The sequence below is a fragment of the Xiphophorus couchianus genome, chromosome 7, assembly GCF_001444195.1.
Source record: "Xiphophorus couchianus chromosome 7, X_couchianus-1.0, whole genome shotgun sequence".
Taxonomy (NCBI): Eukaryota; Metazoa; Chordata; class Actinopteri; order Cyprinodontiformes; family Poeciliidae; genus Xiphophorus; species Xiphophorus couchianus.
The window spans coordinates 2391128-2414346 of record NC_040234.1 but is presented as its reverse complement, the minus strand read 5'-3'; the positions used below and the strand labels follow the sequence as shown (position 1 = coordinate 2414346).

General features: G+C 43.3%; 1 protein-coding gene and 1 long non-coding RNA gene across 5 annotated transcripts; one reads left to right on the top strand and one right to left on the bottom strand.

Moving 5' to 3' along the window:
• The first annotated feature begins 6140 nt into the window (after positions 1 to 6140).
• On the top strand, positions 6141 to 21224 carry LOC114148469 (uncharacterized). Its single transcript, XR_003596285.1, has 3 exons — positions 6141 to 6179; positions 18022 to 18027; positions 21136 to 21224. It is a non-coding gene; the product is annotated as an uncharacterized LOC114148469 (long non-coding RNA).
• On the bottom strand, positions 6791 to 19179 carry etv5a (ETS variant transcription factor 5a). 4 transcript variants are annotated; one of them, XM_028023728.1, is made up of 13 exons: positions 19028 to 19179; positions 15896 to 16011; positions 15700 to 15790; positions 15569 to 15616; positions 15235 to 15285; positions 13585 to 13708; positions 13256 to 13510; positions 12861 to 13156; positions 11450 to 11512; positions 11133 to 11201; positions 10017 to 10186; positions 9813 to 9920; positions 6791 to 8831 (listed from the first exon to the last, which is right to left on the bottom strand). In XM_028023728.1, exons 2-13 carry the CDS (start codon positions 15941 to 15943, stop codon positions 8601 to 8603), a joined length of 1554 nt encoding a protein of 517 aa, XP_027879529.1. In that variant the 5' UTR covers positions 15944 to 16011; positions 19028 to 19179; the 3' UTR covers positions 6791 to 8600. The 4 variants fall into 4 exon arrangements, with proteins under 4 accessions (XP_027879529.1, XP_027879532.1, XP_027879530.1 ...); XM_028023731.1 differs by having other exon boundaries at positions 9819 to 9920; XM_028023729.1 differs by lacking the exon at positions 19028 to 19179 and adding an exon at positions 18474 to 18547.
• Positions 21225 to 23219: the final 1995 nt, after the last annotated feature.

Sequence of the window (23219 nt, the reverse complement as noted above, 5' to 3'; positions counted from 1 at the left end):
TTGACCAGTAGTCTGTTGCCCCAAAGGTGTGGTTGCGTTGGGGCCAGAAATGTTAGGTGTCAAGTTTTGAGATCCTTTTGAGAAAATAACCTAAATACCAGAAATAGTAATGAGACAGCATATGCATTTCATAAACAGTGTAATTCAAGTTCTGAATAAATAAAGGCATTTTTTTTGTCCATAATTTTGCTTTTAATGCTGAATGCATTATGTCACCTTGTAGCTCATCCAGCAAGACTGCTTGTAAGCCACCATAAGGGAGATCTGCATTTTGTTGTGAACCTTTTTGTTTGGAGCAATTCAACACAAAGAGTTAAAACCTTCATCCTCGTCTCCCACGCTGCGCCCACCACATTCAGAAACAGAGCTTCTGCTCCAGTGTGGAACAGCGTGTTCATCTACTGCAGTACCTCTCTGTTCTCTGCTGAGGGGCCAGTTCTCTGCTGATGTGACTGATCATACAGATAACGCTGAATCCAACAAAAATAAAAGTTTGCCTCCTACACGTGCTTGTGTTCATCAGCAGGGAGGACAAGCCGGAGCTGCAGCTGATGACTGATTGTATCAAAGCAGGACTTTTGGTAGTTTGCTTTATTTGAACCTACAGGTGTGTGTTAACTAGAGTTGGGCAGTAATTACTTGTATTTACTCAGTTACATTTACTTCAATAAGGTTTTGGGGGAAATAGTGTGTATTTTTACTATGCTATACATTTTAATTTGACTTAAGTATTACTATTCTTACTTGAGTCAAATTTCTGGATACTCCACCCTATGAGGGTAACTTAACTGAATGAAGAGCCAGCTTGTTCCCACCAAAAATTCACCAGACACTCACCTGCAGGTTTTGTTAAAGTTTCACATTGAAAGATATTGATTTGGGAAAATGTTTCTTTTGCCGGGCTCGGTCTGTCTGATGATTTAATTTCTGATGATTCAATTTTGAAATGATTCATGTTTCATAACATCAATCAAGAAGTATTTCACCAAATACTTTTTTCTCTTATTTCAGTTATTTCTTGGACGGCTGCTTTTTTACTTAAGTAAAACTAGTTGAAGTACTGATGCTCTAACCTGAGTACATTTTTTGGGGGTTCTCTACCCACCTCTAGTGTTAACACAATGCCGAAGAGCAAAAACACCAGCAATGACATTAGAAATGTCATTACTGCTGTCCGATCTCGGAGGGTTCTATTTGGCCAATCCCAAACTATCCATCATGTCAACCTGAGGAAATATTCAGGGCAGGACTGGATGTCGTAGTGAGGCGACGGTGGGGGGAGATGCCAAGTAGAATGCCTCTTCTCTCCAGCATGACTTTCATTTTCAAAGTGACCTCTGAAGAGAGGTGAAGAGAGACTCCCAATTTACCGGTCGATCTATGTTCTCACCCTCACCTGGTCACAAAATTTAGTTTATGACTGAAAGAAGAAGTTTCTGGATGCAACTGACTGGAATGTCTCCGCCGGATGTCTGGGCTGCACAGGAGGTTGGTCGCCTCCCTCAAGAGATGTTTTGTACAGCGGTTGGTTGCAAAAGGTGTTTCTGCAGGCTGTTGAAAGCTGATAGGAACGTTTATCCAATTCTTTTTCTATTTACAGTTGGGTTTTTGTCTTAAGTAACACTGTGAGACATTGTAAAGTCCTTTGTGTGTTTTCCCAGCTGAATTTAAAGTTCAGTCATTCTTCAGCCTGAGAAATGAGTGTTGCACTAAGATGTGAGCAGGAATGAAAAATGTCCACTAGAGGGAAGCCTCGTTCAGCCCACAGCAAATCTGTGCTGAGAGGAAATTTTGAAATATAGAAATATCATGTGGGTGGTACGTGTGTTTTTGTGAGAACTCAGTGATGCCTCAGAGTTCAGGCCTCACGAGGGTCCTTCACATTGTGTGAAGAGAGAGCTGGAGAGAGTTCAGATGTTCTCTTCCCGTTAATGAGTGTGTGAGTCTCCTAGTGTTTCTGGAGGATATGTGTGAAACCACGTTATTGTGGAGCAGCCCCGTTTTGATGGTGAATCAGTGGTTCTCCTGGTCATGTGATTTAATCCGTGCTGTTAAACTTGTGGCTCTCTGCTGTGTCAGCATTTATTATGTGCTGGTTTACTTTCCTTTAATAATGTGCAGACCTAAACCTTAAACCAGGATGTGTTCTGCTCATCATAATGCACCAACAGGCCCGGACTTAGACACCAATTGAAGAAATTTCAAACCTTCTTCTGTCAGTTGGTTTTCTTTAAGATTTAGTTCTGGGGTCCAGCTACGTCATTCTAAACTTTAGTTTTCTTCTCTTAAATAATTAACATCATATTCATCTGAATTAAAGTAAGGACATGGTCCTACCATCGCTATACTTTACTCTCTGTGTGTCTGGTGTTTTTTTGTTCTGTGATGTTTTTATGTCAAACTTAACTTTTGGGATTATATACCAAAAGGTCAACTTTAGGTCCAACAAACTCTTAAAATGTTTTGGGAGATTTTAGCCAGGTTTGGATGTTTTCTTCAGAAGAAAAGGCTTCTCCTACTCTTTAGTCCAGACACTAGAAGAATACAGGAGATTGTTGTCACCTGTAGAACACAGTTGGTATGTGTTGGAAATCCCTGCAGCTCCTTCCATGTTACTGTCAGTCTCTTGGCAGCCTCCCTAACATGTTTCAGCCATGGATGCATCTGAGGAAAAAAAGGATTCTCTTCAGGTATTAGAGAGCTGAGCAAGACTTGAGACTTGACTTGGTGCTTTTCCTCAGTGACCATTGGGTGAGAAGGGGGGTACACCTTGGACAGTTTTACTAGTCAATGTCACACACAGAGGAATAACAGGTATGTCACAAATGGGTAGATGAGAGCTTGATTTCATTAACTGTCAAGAACAATCCGGCAACTGGAAGAAAGAAGGTGTGATCTTAAAAAACCAGCAGATGACTGAGGCCTGACCTTCAGGTAAGGGCCATAGGGGTCGGGTCCGCCCACACAGGAGAGCTTTTACACAGATCCTGAGGAGCAAACACTGCCCAGGATCAGGTACTTTAAGCATTTCAGTTAATTGGAGTTGTCCAGGTGGATCATCCAGCTTTTTGTACTTTGAAAGCTGCCTCAGTTAAAATTGTAATTATAATGGACCACTTTTCTTGTTAAAATATTTGCTTTTTTGATGACAGAAACATATTATACTAGCAGCAGAATTCAGCTTCTATGCACCAGAAATCTGGAACAAACTTCCTGAAACAGCAAGTTCCTAAAAACTCACCTATGTAGATTTGGAACATTGATCAACTTATTTGATGTGTATTGATTGTTTTGATGATGACACAATGATGCAATGTCAGTTACACAATTGTTGACTGCACTTTGAACTGCCATGTTGCTGAAACGGGCTATACAAATAAAAGCTGATTGATTATTACTGAGAGCAGCGTTACTGAGAACTTGTCCATAATCAGAATCCAATGTATTCCTGGTGTTACATTTATGCAGAAAGTAGCAAACGCCAATACTATATGATGATGCAATAAATAAGCAAAATGACACATGATGATGTCAATTACAAGAACCTCGGCCTTTTACTGGTCCGTCTAAACTGGATCTGAAGCCCTCAGTCATCAGTGTTCAGAGCAGATGGACAAACGCTCTAGTAAAATATTTGTATTTGTTGTGAGTGCTGGCAGAAGCCGTGCTCACACACAAACACACAATATGAGGGCAGGGCAGCTCCCCAGAGGGCACTAAAAGGCCTTTCATAATATTCCAAGGCACTCTGCTCTCTCAATCAATGGCCGTTGCCTTCCAGGCGGCGTTACTGGAGCCCACAGCTCGGCTTTTCCTCTCTGTACTTTGATAAGCCACTGACTCATCAGCAGGCAGAGTGCTGCGGCCGTCAACACACTTTGATAGCCTATCAGATGCCATCATGCTCTTCACTTCATGACCAACTGAAGCAGCAGTGGCGTTACAAGCCAGGCTCTGCAGCTGCAGAGCAGGAGTTCTGGGGAGACGGAGGGAAAACATCACAAGATGCCTGCTGAAGGGCCACAGGACTCGCCTCGGCCCTCAGCTGCTGTTCACATTACAACAAATACACACGCAAACACACTTCACAGTTTGTGAAGAAGAAATGACACTGGGTTTCTGCACTCAGATTTTGGCTAAATTAGAAATTTTCCCTCAATCCCAGTTAGCGATATTCCACTGGAAATCCCATATTCAGTCATTTTTCTGACATTTTCCATCTCAGTCGATCTTGTCATGATTTGCAGTGAAGAGGTGGTGAGGAAGACACTGAGGAACCAGGTTGGAATGAAGAAAAATGATGATTTAATGTTAATCCAGAAGCACAAAGTCCAAAAAGGCAGCACAGATGAGCGGAAGGCTAATGCTCACTTCTGGTAGCAACTGGTACAAATGAATAACTGACGGTAGACTAGACAAGGCAGCTTGACAAGACAAGAACCCAACAAGGAACACGGGTGGGATTAAATACACAGAGGGTAATCAGGGAAACGAGACACATCTGGGAACAATCAAGGACAGGACAACAGATATGAAATTAACTGAAAACGACACAGAAACCTAAATTAACAACAGAGAAAAACCAAAATAATCACAAACCTTGCCTACACCGAGTGGCTGAAAAATATCACTGGTGACATGCAAGTCAACAACCTGCCTGTCCCTCTCTTGGTTCATTGGGTCTTTTGTCTGGAGTGTGTTGTGTCCTTGGTCACTTGAATCATGATGGGATTGCTTATATGAATTCTCTGAAATTATTTTGAAAACAGGATAAGATTTGCTTGAAAGCTGAGAACACAGCTCCCCCACCCCTTTGGTTCAGTGCTGGTTTTCCCCTTTTAGCTAAGATGGCTTCCGTCACTCAAACCATCAGTTAGTTCTCTCTGTCCACAATCTAGACATCATTGTCATTGAAACGGCTTTAAAAACTGATGCTCAACTGGGAGAGTCCCAGGTAGGTGTCGCAACATCTTCAGGGAAAAAAATGAGCAAAAATCTGGTTGCCTTTGATTTAAAGCTGTTGTATTAAACTACTCATCACCCTGAGTACCATTGTTGACCCATATGGGTGGCAATGTCATTCTGTCAAGTTGCATTTCTTCAGCAGGGATGGGGAAGCTGGTCAGAGTTGATGGGAGGCTGGATGGAGAGAAATACAAGAGAAAACCTCTGAGACCAGAGGTTCACCTTCCAGCAGGACATCGGTGTGCAGACAGGATGGATCAAAGCATATTCCAACGTCATGCGTCCAGCGGTCATTGGGCGAGAGGCGGGTCACACCATGGACAGGTCATCACAGAGACGCTCAGGACAAACAAGCAACATGCACACCTACAACAAAAGGCAATTTGGACAGACTATCAAACCAGAACTTCCTTCCACCTCAAAGTTCTGCTCTACCTTGTGTGGGTCTATCTCTTAAATCCAGTGGTTTCTGCATTCATCCAGAGCCAGGGTCCTACAACTTTTAGATGTGTCTCTTGTTCTACAGGCTTGAATTCAATGGCTAAACTGCCTCACCAGTATGCAGTCAACTATAAAGAGCTCTGCTAATGAGTTAATATTGGAGCCAGGGGTGCTGAAGAAGAGAGAACGTTGTAGGACCCCGGATCTTGAGGGCTGAGACCACTGGCTTCAATCCAGAGGTGGGCGGTAACTAGATCATTAACTTGACTAGCCTTTTGGAAAATATGTACTTTTTTACTAAATATTATGAATAGCTAATGCTAGTAAAATTTCTGGATACTCTCTCCAATACAAGTTACTTAAATTAAGAAAGAATAAATGTATTTTAACCAAAATGTCTGAGACTCAAAGCTACAGTTCAAAGCTAAACACTACATATTGTTGCTGGTACTACATTACCTTATTCCTACATATTTCCTGCTGTAAGCATTAATTGTAAAGTTTAATATTAAAAAAGTGTTTTGGAAAGTATTTTTTCCCTGAATGTTATTCAGGAAGAATAACATTCTTTGTAATCTAAAGAAAACATGCAGGTTTTTTTTAGACCGCAAAAACTTGCACGTAACTTTATATTTTGTCTGTTTTTGTATGTTTGCTATATGATCAGTTACTCAGTACTTCACTGGTCTTTTTATCAAATATATATTTACGCTTACTCCACTAATTTCTTGGAAAACTATTTTTAATTTTTACTCGAGTAAAAATATGTTGAAGTAGTGCTAGTCTTACTTGAGTACAATTGTTAACAGCAGTGTTATAACTTGATTGTTTCTAGTAGCTCAAAATCAAAAGAAGAGTTGCTTCCTTTGATGAAAGGAAGAAAGTTTAGTGAACCATCTCTGCCCTTTTCAAGTTAGTGTCTAACTTCTGCCTCTGAAGCTGCTGCTATCAGAACAGATTACTCTTTAACCTCCTTTTACACCCGCACTTGTCTTTTGATACTTCAATATTTATAGCTTATTCTGTGCTCTCACTCAACTCATTCATATTTCATTAGCTTCCAAACATGCTTGGCCCTTTTTGTTGGCTTTATGGTGCTTGAGGAGATAAAAACAAGGTATAAAAGTGCATCAAAGTAACTAAATATGATCTTTTTGCCCCTCTGAGAGTCCGACACCGTGTGAGCCAGGCTTGAAACTGAACTTACCCTCTGCAGTCGGCTCACCAGACGTTGCTCTACCACAAAGAGTAATCATTTTCCCAGAAATGAATGAGCAGCGGTGAGGAGAGGCATGTGACCCAGAAATCAGGCAGGTCAGACCCGAGGAGTCAGTCAGCTGACTGCTGGCAGGGGGAGGAGGGTCAAAAGACGAAACAACAGCTCTGCAGGCAGTGAAGCATCAAGGAGCTTTTATTGTACCCAGTACAGATCATCAGAAACTCAGCAGTGTAAGAAACACATTGTGAGGGGGAGGGGATGAAGGGAGAGCCTGTACAAACACAGATCCTTTGATGAGATCATCATCCACCTCTGGTGGATTTCTGGCCTTTTCAACTTTCTCAGTTTAAAGAAGCAGTTGTAACTTTTATAAATAATGTTTTTTTTTTTTATTTATTTACATATTTGTTAAAACTATCACCATGTCGTGACAGTATAACATGAGACAGAAAATCTTTTTCCTATGGACTTGCTGTCATCTACAGAAACATACTGGTCCATCAGAAACAGCCAATCAGAGCCAGGAGGAGGGTCTTAGCGCTGTCAATCACCCTCCCCCTTTGCTCTGCTACACTATCACTGGTTCACCACAACAGAGCCTGTCATGAATGCTAAGACTAGTTAGCATGGCAAGTGATGACAACAGAAAAATGGTAAGTTGTCTCTCCACCATTAGCAGATTGAGCAGCAAGTAGATGAGGATGATCAACAGCGCTCCTCCTGGCTATGATTGGTTGATTTTGGTTGGGAGTGGTGCATTTCTGCTGACAGCAATAGTAGGTCAGGGAGGTGGAGGAGATCAGTCTTTTCACATCCGTCTCAAATTACACTGTCATGACAGTAACAGTTTCAACAAATATGAAAAAAACCACAAAACAAAACATATTTTTGTAAGTTACACACTGTAGCTTTAACAGCTAAACAACACGTTGTCATTCAGTCTCCAACCTGAAACCCAACAGCAGTAGTAGCAACATCATTACAGCCTGAACTGTACAGTTTACACATTTAAATCTGAACCAATGCAGCCTTATAGCAAAAATATATGCTTTATATAAGTTTGTCTTTGCCTGAATTCCGAAAAAAAGAGAATATAAACAAATTTCTTTGTCCCGATCCAGTAAAGAGATATGTCAATGGAGTGGTTCCAGCAAGCAGAAAGATGGAGGTGGCAGAGGGTTCCCAGAGGACGCCGGTGACCCCAGGTCCCGGGTTGTGTTTGCATGCAGCGCCCTGATGCCCCTGCCATACTGGTGCATCAGAGGAACGACCAACACGTCAAGCACCCAGAAAGATTAGGGGAAAAAAAGGAACCATCTTTATTGGACATGAGACATTCTCACAGTGATGGAGTGAACCACACACACACACCGGAGTTCAGCATATTAAAATCTCTTACATAGATGTAAAGAACATTTACAAAGTGGAGCGGTGAGGCCTGCTGAGGCCCGGACAGACGGGAAAACAGCCGGAGAGTTAAACGGTGTTCTTCTATCTACAGAGTGTTTGTCTTTGCGTAAATTCAAGCCCTTTCGCTGATCTTGGATTTCGAATGTGGAGACATGAAAACAGGGAACCCAGAAAGGCAACTCTAGACAGGACAGAGCTCGTGATTGGCTGCTTCCCAGGAATACAGATTGTCACAAAGTCAGACGGACACCCACTCCCGCGGTCTGTCAGTCCACTCCAAAACGGTGGCCTTTGACTTTTTCGCTGTTTGGTTTCCGTGGCAACGATAGCCCTGGCCTTGCAGTGCAGAGCTCTGGAGCTACGGAGTCCAGTTCTCCCTCCCCTCACTGCCGCAGGTTCCTCCAAGCTTCCGGAGGCCTCAGAGGGATTTTCCAGGGGCAGAGGTCATTCCCTCCAGGCAGCTCTACAGGTTCCAGCTGTGGATTTTTCAGAGCTGGCATGAGGAGAAACATTGGGAGTGTCTGCGTGTACGTGTGTGTTTTGCATCCGGACACGTGCGAGCCGGCTAGTAGCCGTAGCCGTCAGGGAAAGGCAGGGCGGCGCCGCACTGCTCCCCGGCCTCCAGCAGGTAAGGGGCGGCGTCGTCGTAGTGGGTGAGGGGCACGGTGTCGTCCTCCAGCCCCGGCAGGCCGTCCACGTCCGGCTTCAGGTTGGGCCGCTGGTTGTCGGGGAACGCCATGGAGAACAAAGCCTCGGGATCACACACGAACTTGTAGACGTACCGCTCGCCTGCCACCTGAGGAGGATCACATGTTGGGTGTGAGCAGAAAGAGACCCCAACAGGATTCTAACAGGAAACTAGTGATGCACGCATCCACTTTTTTCACTTCCAATACAGATATCCGAGGCTTAGTATCAGCTGATCCGATGCGGAAAGACTGTGGATCCAGAATCGACTTAAAACTTTTTCTTTTTTTAAACAGACACATAAATTAATTGAATTAGAAATTTACTTGATAACTCTGTACCAGTATGGCACACTTAAATACACCAATAGTTTCCCAAGCTTGTTCAAACATGTAAAAGCGACAGCTTTAATTTGTTCAGTCGGTGCAGCTAGGAGTAGAGCAGCCAACGTAGAATAAATAATAAAGAAACTGAAAAACCAACAGGTTGACTATCTTGGTCGAACATTTAGAAAAACTGCAAGAAACATTCTTTCAAATGGTTCACAAAGTCAAATTAGGATTTCTGAATAATAATAATAATAATAATAATAATAAAGCATGACATCACTCAAAAAACAAAATGTAGAATTAGACTGAATAGATCCTCCTTTATGGATTGCTGCATTGATACAGATACCTGATCTAGATATTGTTTTCAATATTAGTACTGATCCAGATATTGATCGGTCAACACATCAAATTTGATATGTATAGCATATTTCAGCAACAATGCCTTTCAAAGTGCTTTACGTGATAAAAACACAAAGTCATACAACATAGAATTAACAACTGAAACAATACATTTAGTCAAAGTGCCAACATTAAATTCTTAATCCTTTATGTTTCAAAAGCAAATTCAAACAGGTGGGTTTTTAGTCTAGATTTAAAGGCACTAAGTGTTTAAGCAGTTTTGCAATATTCTGGGAGTTTGTTCCAGATTTATGGTACATAGAAGCTGAATGCTCAGTTGGATGAGTGCATCTCTACAGAAAACTCAAGGATGGGAAGACTGAAAAACTGGAGCAAAGAGAGAAGAAAAAGGAACGTGCCTTTACCTTCTGCATGATGCCCTTCTCGTAGTAGTAGCGCAGCGAGCGGCTCAGCTTGTCGTAGTTCATGGCGGGCCTGTTTTTCTGAATGCCCCAGCGACGAGCCACCTGACACACACCATCGGGACACAAACACACACGCATGTAAGAATCGGGTGTTGGCAGGTAGAGGGGCAAACATGGCGGCAGGAAGCAGGCACCGACCTCCTCAGGCTCGATGAGTTTGAACTCCATGCCGCGACCGGTCCAGGCGATGAAGTGTCCGTTGGCCGGGTCGTCCAGCAGGGTGACGAGGAACTGCCAGAGCTGCAGGGAGCCGCGGCGCTGGTAGGGAGGGCCGTCGCGGTAAGCAGACGGCTCCTGCTTTATTTTCCCTGCAAACGGAGGAAAGAGCGAAGGAGAGGAGATGGAGAAGAGGAGGCAGAAGGAAGAAGAAGAAAAGAGGCAAGTGTGAATCAGAAATGTTCTGCATCTCAGTTTGGTGAGACATTCCTACCAGATGGACAACAAAATGCACTGGCTGGTCATTATGCACAGAGCCGTTCATCACTAGCCAACAAGTTACAACCACTTCCATCTGATGGTTTGGAGACTAACGCAAAGAAGAACATTATTCTGAGGTGGAGGGAAATTAAACATGGTTCTCATCATTTTCATTATACTAGTAATACTGATGTACAAATCAATAGTCTGTAATTCTGCTTTACACTAAACACTAAATCACATTATTAATATCATATATTTTTCAATTATTATTGTGATTTATAAGTTAAAAATAATACATTGACATGTTATTTGGCATGCTCGTTTATCTGATTGGCTGCCAGTCAAATTCATCAAGAAACTTTCCCCCTCAGGGTAGTTTAGTTATTGGGAAATGGGGACACCAGAGGAACCGTCCATCAGCCCTGAGGAACTCCTGGCTGATTAAAATTGGAAGGTATGAGGCAGCAAAAGCACGAAAAAACATTCTAATAGTTGATGTTTCTTTACATATTTTGTAGCTTTCTCTGTGGTTTGCCAAAGGGGGTCCCTGGCCAGATGCTAGTGCTGTTAGAGGGACCATTCTAACCCATAAATCTGCTTTGATCTAAACCATCATAGATCAAAGTCTGACGGTGCCACCAGCACAATGGTGTGGTGAAAATAATGTGTAGTGATGGTGTAGCTTTTTCTATGTATGCTAATGAGTTTGTCCTTGTCTGATCAGAGTGTCTTCCCCAAACGGCTTCTAGCAAACCCAGAACAGGACGTCTTTTATGACTTTGAGTATCAGTCTCATTCCTGAGCTGCTTGTTGAAGAACACAGCAGATTTTTACCTTCTAGTCTTTCTGGAACCACACATGTATCGTCGAAGTACAGCTGTGGATCTTTGTCATAGGAGTAGCCTGAAATGAACCAAGAGGAAAGGCAGCATGAATCAGATGGAGTGTACATTCAGGCTAAAGAGGCTAACTGCCTGCTAAGCAGTTTATACAACTGCTTCCCAGGAGCTGGGGCCAAAAGCTGATGTGTGTGTTGCTGCTGACGGCGCTCTCTCAGCAGCTCCATGAGCCACCAGGTTCAAGGTCATAGAAGACATCAAGAAATAACACACACTTCTGATACACACAGACAACAACTGGGCTCTACTCACCGTCATGGGGATTCTGGTAGAAACTTCCTGCTCTCCCAAAGGACGACTGGCAGTTAGGCACTTCTGGAAGCAAAAAAGAGAGGAGAGCAGGTTTAGAATCTGGGATTAAAGGCTCAGATGAAGCGGGCTTCATTTGTGCAGGACCACCTGCAGATGGAGCACACAGCAGCTCTCACATGTCTTCTGACTGGTGAAGTTCAATAGGATTAGCTGCATCCTTTCTGTTTTAAGTTTCAATGACAATCAACAGCATGAGACCTCTCCCTCTTAAGGGTGAGTGCATGTTTTTGGCAAGAAGCTTCCCCTCCAGCCTTTAGGACCACTTCCTGTCCACTCATGATCAATTTGAAGTTTTCCTATTACTTCCTCGATCGCTGTGCTCATGCAGAGAGGAGAACTGGCTCCTAGCTGAGGAGCTTGACGTGAGCTCCCTCCATGCAGAGCTACGGCGCTGTAGTGACGTGGGTATTTAAAGGCCATAAGAGGATTTGTCATTACATCACAGCGCAGCACAGGCACTCAGCACAAAGCAAATCAGAACAAATCAGTCAGCGTGAGGGAAAAGTTTCTGAGCTTCAGCAAAGAGGAGGGAGGGATAAATGCATGAAGGCCAGAACAACAGCTGGGCTGGTGGGCGTCCGGGTCCAACACTCCCCCGCCAGTCACTCTGGCTGCATCCATGCCGACAGCCACAACAGTTTTAACTCTTTTCAACTTTCTAGTGTCTTTTCATGATCACGCCTGTGTATGAGCTCAACATTTCACCTGCTTGAATGTCATCAGTCACTTGCCTGTAGGAGAGCAAGTGATTGTGGCCTCATCATTCACGTTCCATAGGAAATGAATGGAGAGGCAGCGGCGTCGCCTCCTGTGTGTCGACAACTTTAAGCTCAAATTTATTTGCTTGTTTTTGCCACTGACTCACTTGTGTTGCCATGCGAAGCTGGGTGCATGCTATGCAAAATAACTTCTAAGCTTGGCACCAAGGCTAAGGCTGTAGATAGCCACCTGCAGTATGACAATGAGGAGTACAGAGGTGCTGCCAAGAGCCACAAAGAGACCCCAGAAATGTCACAATTTTTGCTCTGCTTGACTGTAATGCAGCAGGATCACCAAACAATCCCTGTATTTATAGTTCTTTTGGTCTTCAAGGTGGCATTAAAAAGTTCTTACGAAGTCTTAAATTTGACTTGCTGAAACCTGGTTGGAAACGTATTTACTAGTTGCTCTGAGGCTCGTCCTGACCAGCACACCTGACTGTGGCGGGACAAACAGCACCTGCGTGTCCAGGCTGCTGCTGCATGTTAAAACTCACAGTCATGTGTTGATGCCAAGACCAAACATGGACGGGCACATTCCTCACCCAGTCCCCCCACTGCACAAAGACTGCAGTCAGAGCACTGCTGCTCACCAGAGTCGAAGCAGAAGTCACGAGGCTCCTGTTTAATGGCCATGGGGTGGAATGCGGCCTGACGGGGGGGCACCATGGCGGGCACGCCCTGCTCGCTGTACCGAGGGTCGATGAGCTCCTGTTTGAAGCCCTGGGGAGGCACCGCCACCAGAGGCTCTGACATCTGCCGGTGGTAGGGGGGGCGGCCGTCACGCGGCAGGCTGGTGCTGCTGGGGGGTGTGGCCAGGAACCGGGGACGGCTTTGGCTGTCAGATGGGGGGAAAGGTATGCATGGCTCTGACATCTGCCTCTGGAACCTAAACACAGAGGAGAGGACATCTGTGTTGAAGGACGGCTCACAAAGACATGAAATGAGACAGTGAGGACACAGTGAGGTAGAGAGTGGGGGGGCTCACCTGTGCTCAGGTGTGAAGCTGTTAGCATCCTGGCTGAGGGGTACACAGGGCACAGCGAAGGGGGGGCTGTGCCCCAAGATGGCCTGCTGGTTGGGGGGATGCTGTAGTGCACGCTGCGCTGGGGTCTGATTGGCTGTGTGGCAATGAGGAGGCGAGGTCTGCGTTAGAGCTGTGCTGGTGGGGAGGCAGGGAGAGACCGGTGTGGAGGGTGGGGTCAATGGCTTGAATCCGGGGGTTGGCTTTCCGTCGCAGGCACTGTGGATGAAGAGGTGAAGGAATGAGCTGATTGGACGACATTCAGGGCGCTCTGCAGACGGAGTCGGTCATACCTGTAGCTGTAAAGGCACTTCTCTCCGTAGGGCATGGGACTGCTGGCCTGGTGGCAGGGGGACAGGTCCTTGGTGGGGGTCAGCTCTCGTTTGATCTTGGTCGGTGGAGGCCCATGAAACATCACTGCACCGGAGACAATGGAGAGCATCAGATAAGCTCCAGCCATCAACAGATGCTATCTGCAGCGCGTTGGGGACTGATGGCTAAATGGACGCATGGCCAGCGTCTGGATTCCCTGACTGACAGACACTTAGCGGGTCTTTATCATCTGCTCCAATCACAGCTGACGCTGCGCCGCAGCATGACAGGAGCTGCGCTCAACATGCAACGACCATCAGAGCTCCCATCTGATTCCCATTAGGGCTGGCCAATAGCAACACTCATGAATCAGAGCAGCTGTAATCTAATGGCACTGAATGATTTGCTCCTCATTGTGCTGTAACCATTAGACACCGGCTGCAGCGCTCCGTGGATCGGCTGCAGTTTCCGGGGCGCCACATAATAGCCACAGAGAAACTGGATCCTGGAGCAGCGCGGCTGCAGGAGCTGAATGAATTATCCAGCAGGCTGATGGACCTGAGTGGAGCCAAAGTGAGCATGTGAGCTCCTGTGTGTGCGCATCACGCCGAGGTGGAAGTAACCCGGAGATTAGGCATGGTGGACAAACAAACTTCACTCCAAAGGACATATCAGCCAAGAGACGGGGGGCTAGGTTTGGTATTGACAGATGGCAAACACTAATCCTGTGACAGGATGCATTATGGGATTCAGTTTGTGAAGTTACACAATAAAGAATGAACAGCAATAGTTTGGTTTATTTAGCCTGTAATAGAGAAAAAAATGTAGGTGTTCATTTTTCAAAGTAACATACATGTAAATGTATGTTACTAATACATTTAGAAATGTCAAAGTTTCAACCTATATGTTTAATTCACAAACTAAATATTTAATTTCCAAACTAGACATGAAAATGTCCAAACTAAACATTTAGCTGTTAGTCTAAATATTTAAGAACAAACAAAAAACTCCACTCCAGATGACAATATTTAGCTTGCTAACGTAATATTTAGTCATCATGCTAAATATTTAGGTCTGAACTACAGATTTATTTCAGTTGAAACAACTAGATTAGTTAACAAACTAATGGCAACCATAGGGGTCAGCTGACTGCATACAGTGTGAATCTACCTGTACAAACAGCCTGGAAGAGCAGCTGTACAGAAACACAAACAGGACAGTGAAGCTGGAGGTTAGTTAGTAACCAGAACAACCACACCCTGTCATCACCTCCCACGCCTCAGAGCGACAGAGGAGGGCCAGTGAAGCTCCACTGGTTCTGGTTCAAACGTGTCAACAAGCTGCTCAAAGCAGGTTTTAGAAGAGGGGAGGGGCAACTGGAGTCCGGGGGACGAGGAGGACTGCTCCAAAGCAGCTCCAAATACTGGAATCTAGCAGCAGCTGAGGGATCTGAGTGTGGAACTGTGTGAAATCAGATTAGGACCTTGGCTCATGTGATGCCCCATGCCACTCGGCTGATTAAACTCAAAATGGAGGAGGCGGAGGGAAGAAGGTGGGAGCCGAGGGCGAGGAAATCTAAACATCCAGAGCTGGAAGCCGAGCATGCAGACGGGACAGACCCAGGTACTTACAGCTCTCCGACTGGAAATCTGGGACAAACTGCTCATCGTCGGGCACCTGGGCTGTGGAGATACAGGAAGACGGCACAAATGTCAATAAACCACACACACACACACACCGGAGTGGAGACACACTCGTGACTAATTTGTGTAAAAGAGTGAAGCAAGAAAGAGACAAAGACGGTCTGAGTCAGCCATTTATCCTTTCAAGGACTTTGCTCTTCTTGTTCCGCTTGCCAGCTCAATAAATAAAAACGTTGGGCATGTTGTGGTTTGGAACATTAAAGTTTAATGTTTCAAACCACTGCCTGAACTTTTTAACCACGGCCCAGAGGAGTGAGCCTACCTTCTGCGATCCAGATCTCCTGCAGCTGACTGAGATCTTGAAAGAGTTCTGAAAGTTAAAGGGAGAAAGACATTAACTGCAAGTCATCCGACGTAAAAACAAAAAGAAAAAAATGGTACCAGAGCTCTCACCTTCTGTGTCCTGGGCGAGTTCTGTGTCCACAAACTTCCTCTTCCTGTCGTTCAGTGGCCGAGTGTTGGGCAAGTCATCCGCTGCAGAATTCTGAGAGAGATGAACAGAAACCATGACCACAAGCAGCAGCAGACACCACCTCCATCAGCCAATGGGGCCGATGTGAGAGGCTGGCAGAGAGGCGAGTCCACTTACACTGGGTGGGACCATGAATGGGACCTGCTGGTCGTAGAATCTGTCCATGCTATCTGTGGGATGGCAGTTCCAATGTGGGAGGGAGGCGGAGGCAGCCACGTGTGGATTCGCTGAAGCTGGAAAAAACCCCAAACAAACAAAGAAAGGTGAAACAAATCTCCGGGTACCAAAACTCCTCTGCGCTCTGGTTGACCTTGACGGACGACCTCAGCCCACGCAGAATGACGCCTCATTACTGGGTTCTGTTGTGATGCTACAACAAACCCACCCTCTTCCTTCAGCTCTGTGTTTAACCAGCAAACAGAGGAACACAAGCAAGGCGCTTATATAAGCAGCAGCTCCTTTACACTGTAATCAGCTTCCAGGATCTTTAGTGAAAACCCTTGGAGATGCTTCCAGCTCAGCAGAATGTGGGCCGGGCTCTACATCACAAAGCTCCAGACCAAAAAAAGTCAGGGAAAAGTCAGGTCAGGGGGCTGATTAACTCCTGGAAAAGGATTGAGGAAGTCATGGGGTGACGATGCCAGTGTTACACCTGACAGGCCAGGTGTAAACACACAGCACTGCAAGCTTCGCCGGGTTGTAGCGCTGGCCCATCCTCACCCAGCGCAACGATGTGACTCACTCCTCTATCTCCTGGTAATGGATGATGAATAAAGGATGGCCGCTGGGCAACAATTACAGCCGCCAAGCAGAACGCTAGGGCCCCGCACTACGCACAGAACAGAACTTCAGTAGTAGCCGAATATTGTTTTACTAGTTTGACTCCTGGGTCATGTGGGGAAAAAAGAGAGCGTCAATTAGGAAATCAAAATCTGAAGCATGGCTGGACCAGAAGATGTTCTGTAGACATCTAACAGAATTATTGTTACTGTATTTTAGAAGTGAATTATACACAAAAAAAATACCAGTATTATAATGAATGTGTTCATCTGATTCAGGATATGATTAAAAGGCAATTTCACAGTTTTAAGGAATTTAGTCCAGTTTTGATTGGGACTATTCAGAAACTAAAATACTTCCACTACTTCCACTCTACTCAGACCAGAAATGATTGATTTTACCAAGCCTGCCGTATTTGATCAATTAATCAATTAATTGCATGACGAATTAAAGTGAGCTCAAAACTGATTGCTAGTTTTTCAAGGGCAGTTTTGTTTACGACATTATAATCCATTTTATTTCCAGTTTCTGTTTTTTTTTTTAATTATTAATTGTTTTTGGTTGTTGAGTTTTAATTTGGATATTTAAAATGACTTCCAGTTCCAGTTCCAGTGTGGAGTGTTTTTTGCAAAATGTAACTTTATTAGTCTTTGATGGGGAAAACTTGCATTATCATACTATTAACAAAATATTACTTGAAAATGGTCTAAAAAAAACCAAACAAAACAATATAAATGGATTATTGCGAAAACTATTGGGGCAATTTATCATTCAGCAAAGTTAGTTATTGTGACAGGCATCGATTTTACACTGATTATAGAATCACTTTTTAATAAAGTTTCTGATCTATAAAACCTAAAAAAGTCAAAATGTCAAGACTTTTTGGCATTTAGTCCACCTTAGATGGACTCCTGCTAGAAAAAAGACAGATGTCAGATGAGTCTGTAAACACATTGACCAACAGTTTATGCTATGCTGTAAATTATTCAGTTTAATATATTGCAGATATATTAAACAAATAGTTTCCGTTAATTTCTTAAGTTTTTGTTGGATTTGTAACTCTATCTTTGGTCTTTGAGGTGTTACCCTTCTGAGAAGAAATCATTTCTGTCATGTAATTATGTAACAGCACAATTGCTAAATTTCATACATCATCCTGACATAACACTTTACAGTCTGCTACAAAATCTCTCAGTCAATGCATAAAAATACTTCACCTATGCAGTATTCTGGGTCAAATACAAGGTGAGTGTTTGGAACAAAGGTTTCGCAGATTTGTCAGGCTAATTTACCAAATATAGATAAGTCTTGGAATTGTTGATTGGTATTTATTGAAAAGGTATCTTTGTTGATGAGCTGGGACCTCCTTTGCCATTACACTAATCTTTAGCTGCTTCCAGACATTCTCAGTTAGATTCAGCTCGGTGGTGAGCTACTCAAAGGGTTATTATTACGTTATCAAGAAGCATGTTGGTTAGATTAAAGCATTACTCATCTCTGTTTGGGATATGGATTACACTGGGCTTATCTGAGGAATCCTTCCACGGCTCGACTAAACACAAACAGGACCCCATGTAAGGTGGTCTAAAAACGGGTTTATATGAGTAAGCTTTTCACAAATCATAAACTGTATTCTGTGGTGAATCTAGTATGACCATTCTAAGTACCGTTCATTTTAAACAAGATCCGATCAAGAGTAGTAATTGAAAACAATGAAATATAGTTCTTTATTCAAATAAATCGCACACTAACCTCAGCAGCACAATTAGTCATTAGCATCCGCTTTAAACCGAACCTGAGGAAGATCAAAAGTGCGCCACAGTCTCCAAAAGCAGTCGCAGCTTCGCGCGACAGAACAGAACTAATATTCAGCTAAAAAACAAAACAAAACAAAACACACACAACAAAAAGTCACCTCTTCTGTAAAACTTCTATGTGTAAGTCGACGGTGGCGGTCCGAAGTTCACTCTGCTCACAACCCAACACACACACACACACACACACACACACACACACACACACACACACACACACACACACACACACACACACACACACACACACACACACACAACCACCTACTGTCCTCCGCCCTTCCCCCCACCCAACCCTGTCTTGTTGTCTTCAATGAAGTGAAACTCTATCTGTGTGGAATCACTGAGAGAGGGGGGAGGGGGGGGGGTAATTGCTCCATCCATTCATAAAAAAAATAAATACAAAAATCACAACCAGCCGCCCAACCGCAAAGATAAACCAAAGCTAATACACGAACAGAAACATTGGTAAAATATAAAATATAAGACCAAAGTTAAAACACAGCACGTTGCGATAAACTGTACTTTTAGAAGCCGATAACAAAGTACATCTAAATCAAATCAAAGCGGTGCGTCTCTCCGCTGTCTAAAAACTACGTAGCTAAAAAAAAAGGTTCAGAAACACGTTTCTCGCAAATTAAACAGTGCAGCCTACCTTTGCCTGTATGTTAAACGTCCTGTATGTCGAAAAAATGCAATAGAAATATCCAAATAAAAGTACAACGTGTCGAGAGCCGCGAACCCGTCTACGCACTTGCTTTACTGAAGCTTCTCCTCCGACTCACAAAACTTGACTGAGCCTTTTCTGTAATGGCCCGGTGCTTTTCCCCTGCGCTCGAGAGGCATGCAAAGGTACACGCTGATTGGTGGGTCAAGTCTGCCCGTCAAACACGCAGCCAATAGCGTCTCCCATGTTTATGACTTATTCATGAGATGCAGTTTGACCAATCACGAGACAGCAGTGTCCTATTTTTATGAATGGCTGGATTTCATTCACATTTTTTTTTCAATCATCGCTGCCAGACGTGTTTGTTAAAGGGCCAGCAGCAGTGGAAACGTACTGGGAGTTAAATCTACAAAACAACACGAGCGTCATCCTGGGTTTCTGTCCTATCAAACGGCAAATTGGATCATAATTGTACTAACTCGGCATTGCTGCTGTATTGAGCATGGAAATTTATATTTAACTACTTAGTAGTTTACTCTTTCAGAAATAACATGTACACAAAGGCTATAAATGACAAGAATTAAAATCTGAAAAACTATCTGAGCAATTTGTGTTATTCAGTTTTCAAAGTTTATAGAGTTGATGGTATGTTTTTCCTATAAACATTATTTTTACCTAGTACTGTTGGTTTAATTAAGAAGCCTTTTTGCATTGTAAGCACAGTTGCTTGGGGAATCCTAAAACAGGGCTTTAGGTATTGATTTGGGCTTTAAATGTGCTGATCAGGTGACTAATTCTTGTAGAAGTGTCCAGTCAGATCCATATATATATATATATATTATAATGTTATGAACTTGCTATTAATTTTTTTGGGGGGAAAATATTTTCCTGATTGGCAGTCCCTAATTACATATCAATCATAAAACATAAAACCTCCCGGAACCAGATTTGGGTTTGTTGCCTCAGGGCAACATTTTGCTACAGCAAGGTTTTCTACAGTGATTATGAGAAATGAAATACAAATCAAACAAAAACTATATTCATAAAAAAAACTTTTTTTTGTCAAAAATTAATCAGACATGGTTCCAACTGACCAAATATAAAAGAAACAACTAACATTCATTAATGAATGGTACATTTGAGCAAATTACTAAAACGAGCATTTGTGTGTATGTGTGCACTTTTGGCGGAGTTAGAATCACTAAGGATGTATCGATCAGTTTTTTCCCTATTACATGTAAAACATCAGGAAGGAATTGCTTGCCGATGTGAAAAAGAGTGCATATCTCATTTCTGGTACTTGATTATTGACATACCTGTGAATCACCATCTGTTTATCTGATTATCTATGGGTTGTAGCGACCAGATTCACATCAGTGACTGGAGTTAGGGCTGCAGGCTCTCTTTTTTTTTTTAAAGAGTTTGTAGTTCTGATTCTTTGGTAGAATTTGAGCCAAGCAAAGAACAACATTTCCACCAGCTCCCATATCTGGTAGATCTGGTGGTTGCACGGCTCGCCCTGTGTAGGTTTTCAAGTTGTACGGAACACTATCTGCACCAGGTATATGAATGACCCTACAGCCCCATATTTTTGGATTTGGCAAGTATTGCTTCAGTTTTTTGCCTGACTTGGAATAGGAACATTTGTTAATTGATGAGCAGCTTATCACCCTTTGGGACGGAAGTTAGTTTTGAGGATAAACAAACAATGAAATAATGGTTGTACAGGTTTTCATCGGGAATAACCCCAATATATGAACCATGCATCTTTTGTCCATGAAATGATCTTGCATCCATCTCCTGTTGCTGTTAGTCAATAATAAAGTTAAAAAATTGGCTGTCATAATTATTTTGTAATCAACTGCATATCAACGCACTAGAATAATATTGTCTGAACCAAAGGGCCCCAACTGAGCAATGTTGAACTGAAGCAACAAACAAAAAAACACAGTTTTAGCATATAAATTATAAATAAAATTGTTTTGAAATGATCTACAATGTTTCTTTACATACTCACAGACATAAAAATATTTTTAGTTAAGAGTTACCCAAAATTTAAACATGAAGAAAAGTGATGTATAACTTACAAGTAGGAGGCCCCCCAAAAAATAAAATAAAGGAGCAATGTGAGGTGCAGATATGTGGTTTGTTGCCTGAGGACAACGCCATGCCTTAGAGGGTTAAAGGGAAAACCTAAATACCAGACTCATATTTTCAGGTGACAGGTGGTGGAATCCAAAGGTTGGAGGTTCATGGACAAGTGACCATCCTGATCACATTAGGAAACCCTCATGTAAACTCTATCTGACTGCCAACGTCACAGTTGGCTCCAACAGCTGGTATGAAATCTATAATCCCTGGCAAATCCCTGCAGCTATGATGTAGTGATTACGAGAGTGCTGCTGAGGCAGTAATAGTAGAAGGAGACAATCACATATGTAGCTGTCACATAGAATCTCAGCGGTCAACCATAGGTCTTGGGCCGATGGCAAGCAGGTTGTCTTTCAGTATCAGCTGAAACAAGGAGAGGGGGCAGAAATATCCACTGACATTCTCGACTGAGCGTAAATAGCAGAGGACATCTCAGTCAGTGAGACTATCTGAAAAGCAACAGCCTGCAGGTCCGCTGGCGTTTGGTGCTGCGGATGTGGTGGGTGGCCATATGGAGGCACATTGTGCTGCTGTTCTTAATGCTTTCCTTAAATAAATAGGCCACGTGTGACGGCTGACTTGCTGTTTGTTTAGATACCGCTCTCTGTTTCTCTCTGGGTGGTTTGACAGTGAAAGTGAGTGTTGTGAAGACGAGGCAGGCTTTTAAGCCCAGGAATCTTGTTCCTTCCAAGACCGCTACTGTGGGTTAGTGTGACACTGACGTAACGGCCAGGTCAGTGAAGAGCGTTATCTTGGAGCCATGTAGGCTAATCCTGGTTGTTGCAGAGCAAGGTTAGAACACGGCAGAAACACCAACCGGATCCTAAACCTTAGCGCAGCCTTCATCTGTGCACATCTCCAACAATTTCACATATTCAAAAATAAATAAACAGTTTGAAAAGCAAACCCAGCAGATGGAGCAATTACAGGGTAAATAGTTGCAGAGATTTAAACAACATTACATAATGTTGAACAACAGTAGGGTTTGGATTGTATCCGCCCCACTTTGCTTTCCTGGATTCCTTTAAGCTGGATTAACCCCTTCCCATTTTAAATGTGAACTAAGCTCCAGTTCAGAGTGGTTTCTGAAAAGATTATGCAAGGTACAAACTTTATTTAAGACCAGTGCAGACCCAGAGAATGTTTCACTGTGTGCTGCTAAAACTAAATCATTTGGCTGTATTAATTGGACAATAAAATCCAAAAATCCTCCCAGTCAATGTGAACGGCTTCACTGTCCCTGCTGAAAAGAAACCTTCCCACAGCATGACGTTCCCACCACCATGCTTCACTGTGGGGACAGTATGTCCATGTTGAAGTTTAGGGCTTATTTCATCAGAGTATCTTCTTCTTGTCCTGCATGACTTGTGGAAAACCGGTCTTTCATAAAGATCATACAAACAGATCCAAAGATATATACAGATCACTGTCTGCTAACTATATTTTTCCCAGCCGAAGGGATAAACCTTGATCCTGCTTTTATTAAGAACGCTGCAGAAGGAAACTTAGAATTACAGGTTCTCCAAGACTGCCAACTATAAACTGATGCTCGTTACAAAAGTTGAGAAACGGAGATTCACTGAGTCTGGCCACAACAGCCAATCAGCGCTGATGCCATGGAAACCAGATCGAAGAGGATATCCCACGTTCCAAGCTAACCTCTGCTAGCCACGCATAGCTGCTGTTAACCGCTGCATTGCTTTTGGCTGAGGACGACCACATGTCACAGCCAACAATACACTGCAAGCTGTTAGCCCAGCATCTAACTGTTCTCTATTATTTTTCTGATGATCAGGTGATTCCCCAACTAAGTACTTTATTAGTTTTAACAGCTGCCCTAAGCAATCATTTATAGTTACTCACAATCAAACCATTGTTGCGCAACACTGCACAGAATTCATACTTGTACATTTGCGTTCCTTATCTCATCTTACCATTATTACAGCCTCAGTGCCGTGTATAGTGATGAGAATTTTGCCGCTGAGTGTCTCAGCAAGCCTGTCCCAGCTTGAAAGCATCTGTAAACAAG

Coding starts and splice junctions, on each gene's coding strand:
- etv5a (XM_028023728.1), bottom strand. CDS start 15,943: ATGGACAGATTCTACGACCAGCAGGTCCCATTCATGGTCCCACCCAGT. Junction 15,791..15,895: donor CATTCATGGTCCCACCCAGT/GTAAGTGGACTC, acceptor CATCTCTCTCAG/AATTCTGCAGCGGATGACTT. Junction 9,921..10,016: donor AACTCATCGAGCCTGAGGAG/GTCGGTGCCTGC, acceptor GGTGTGTGTCAG/GTGGCTCGTCGCTGGGGCAT.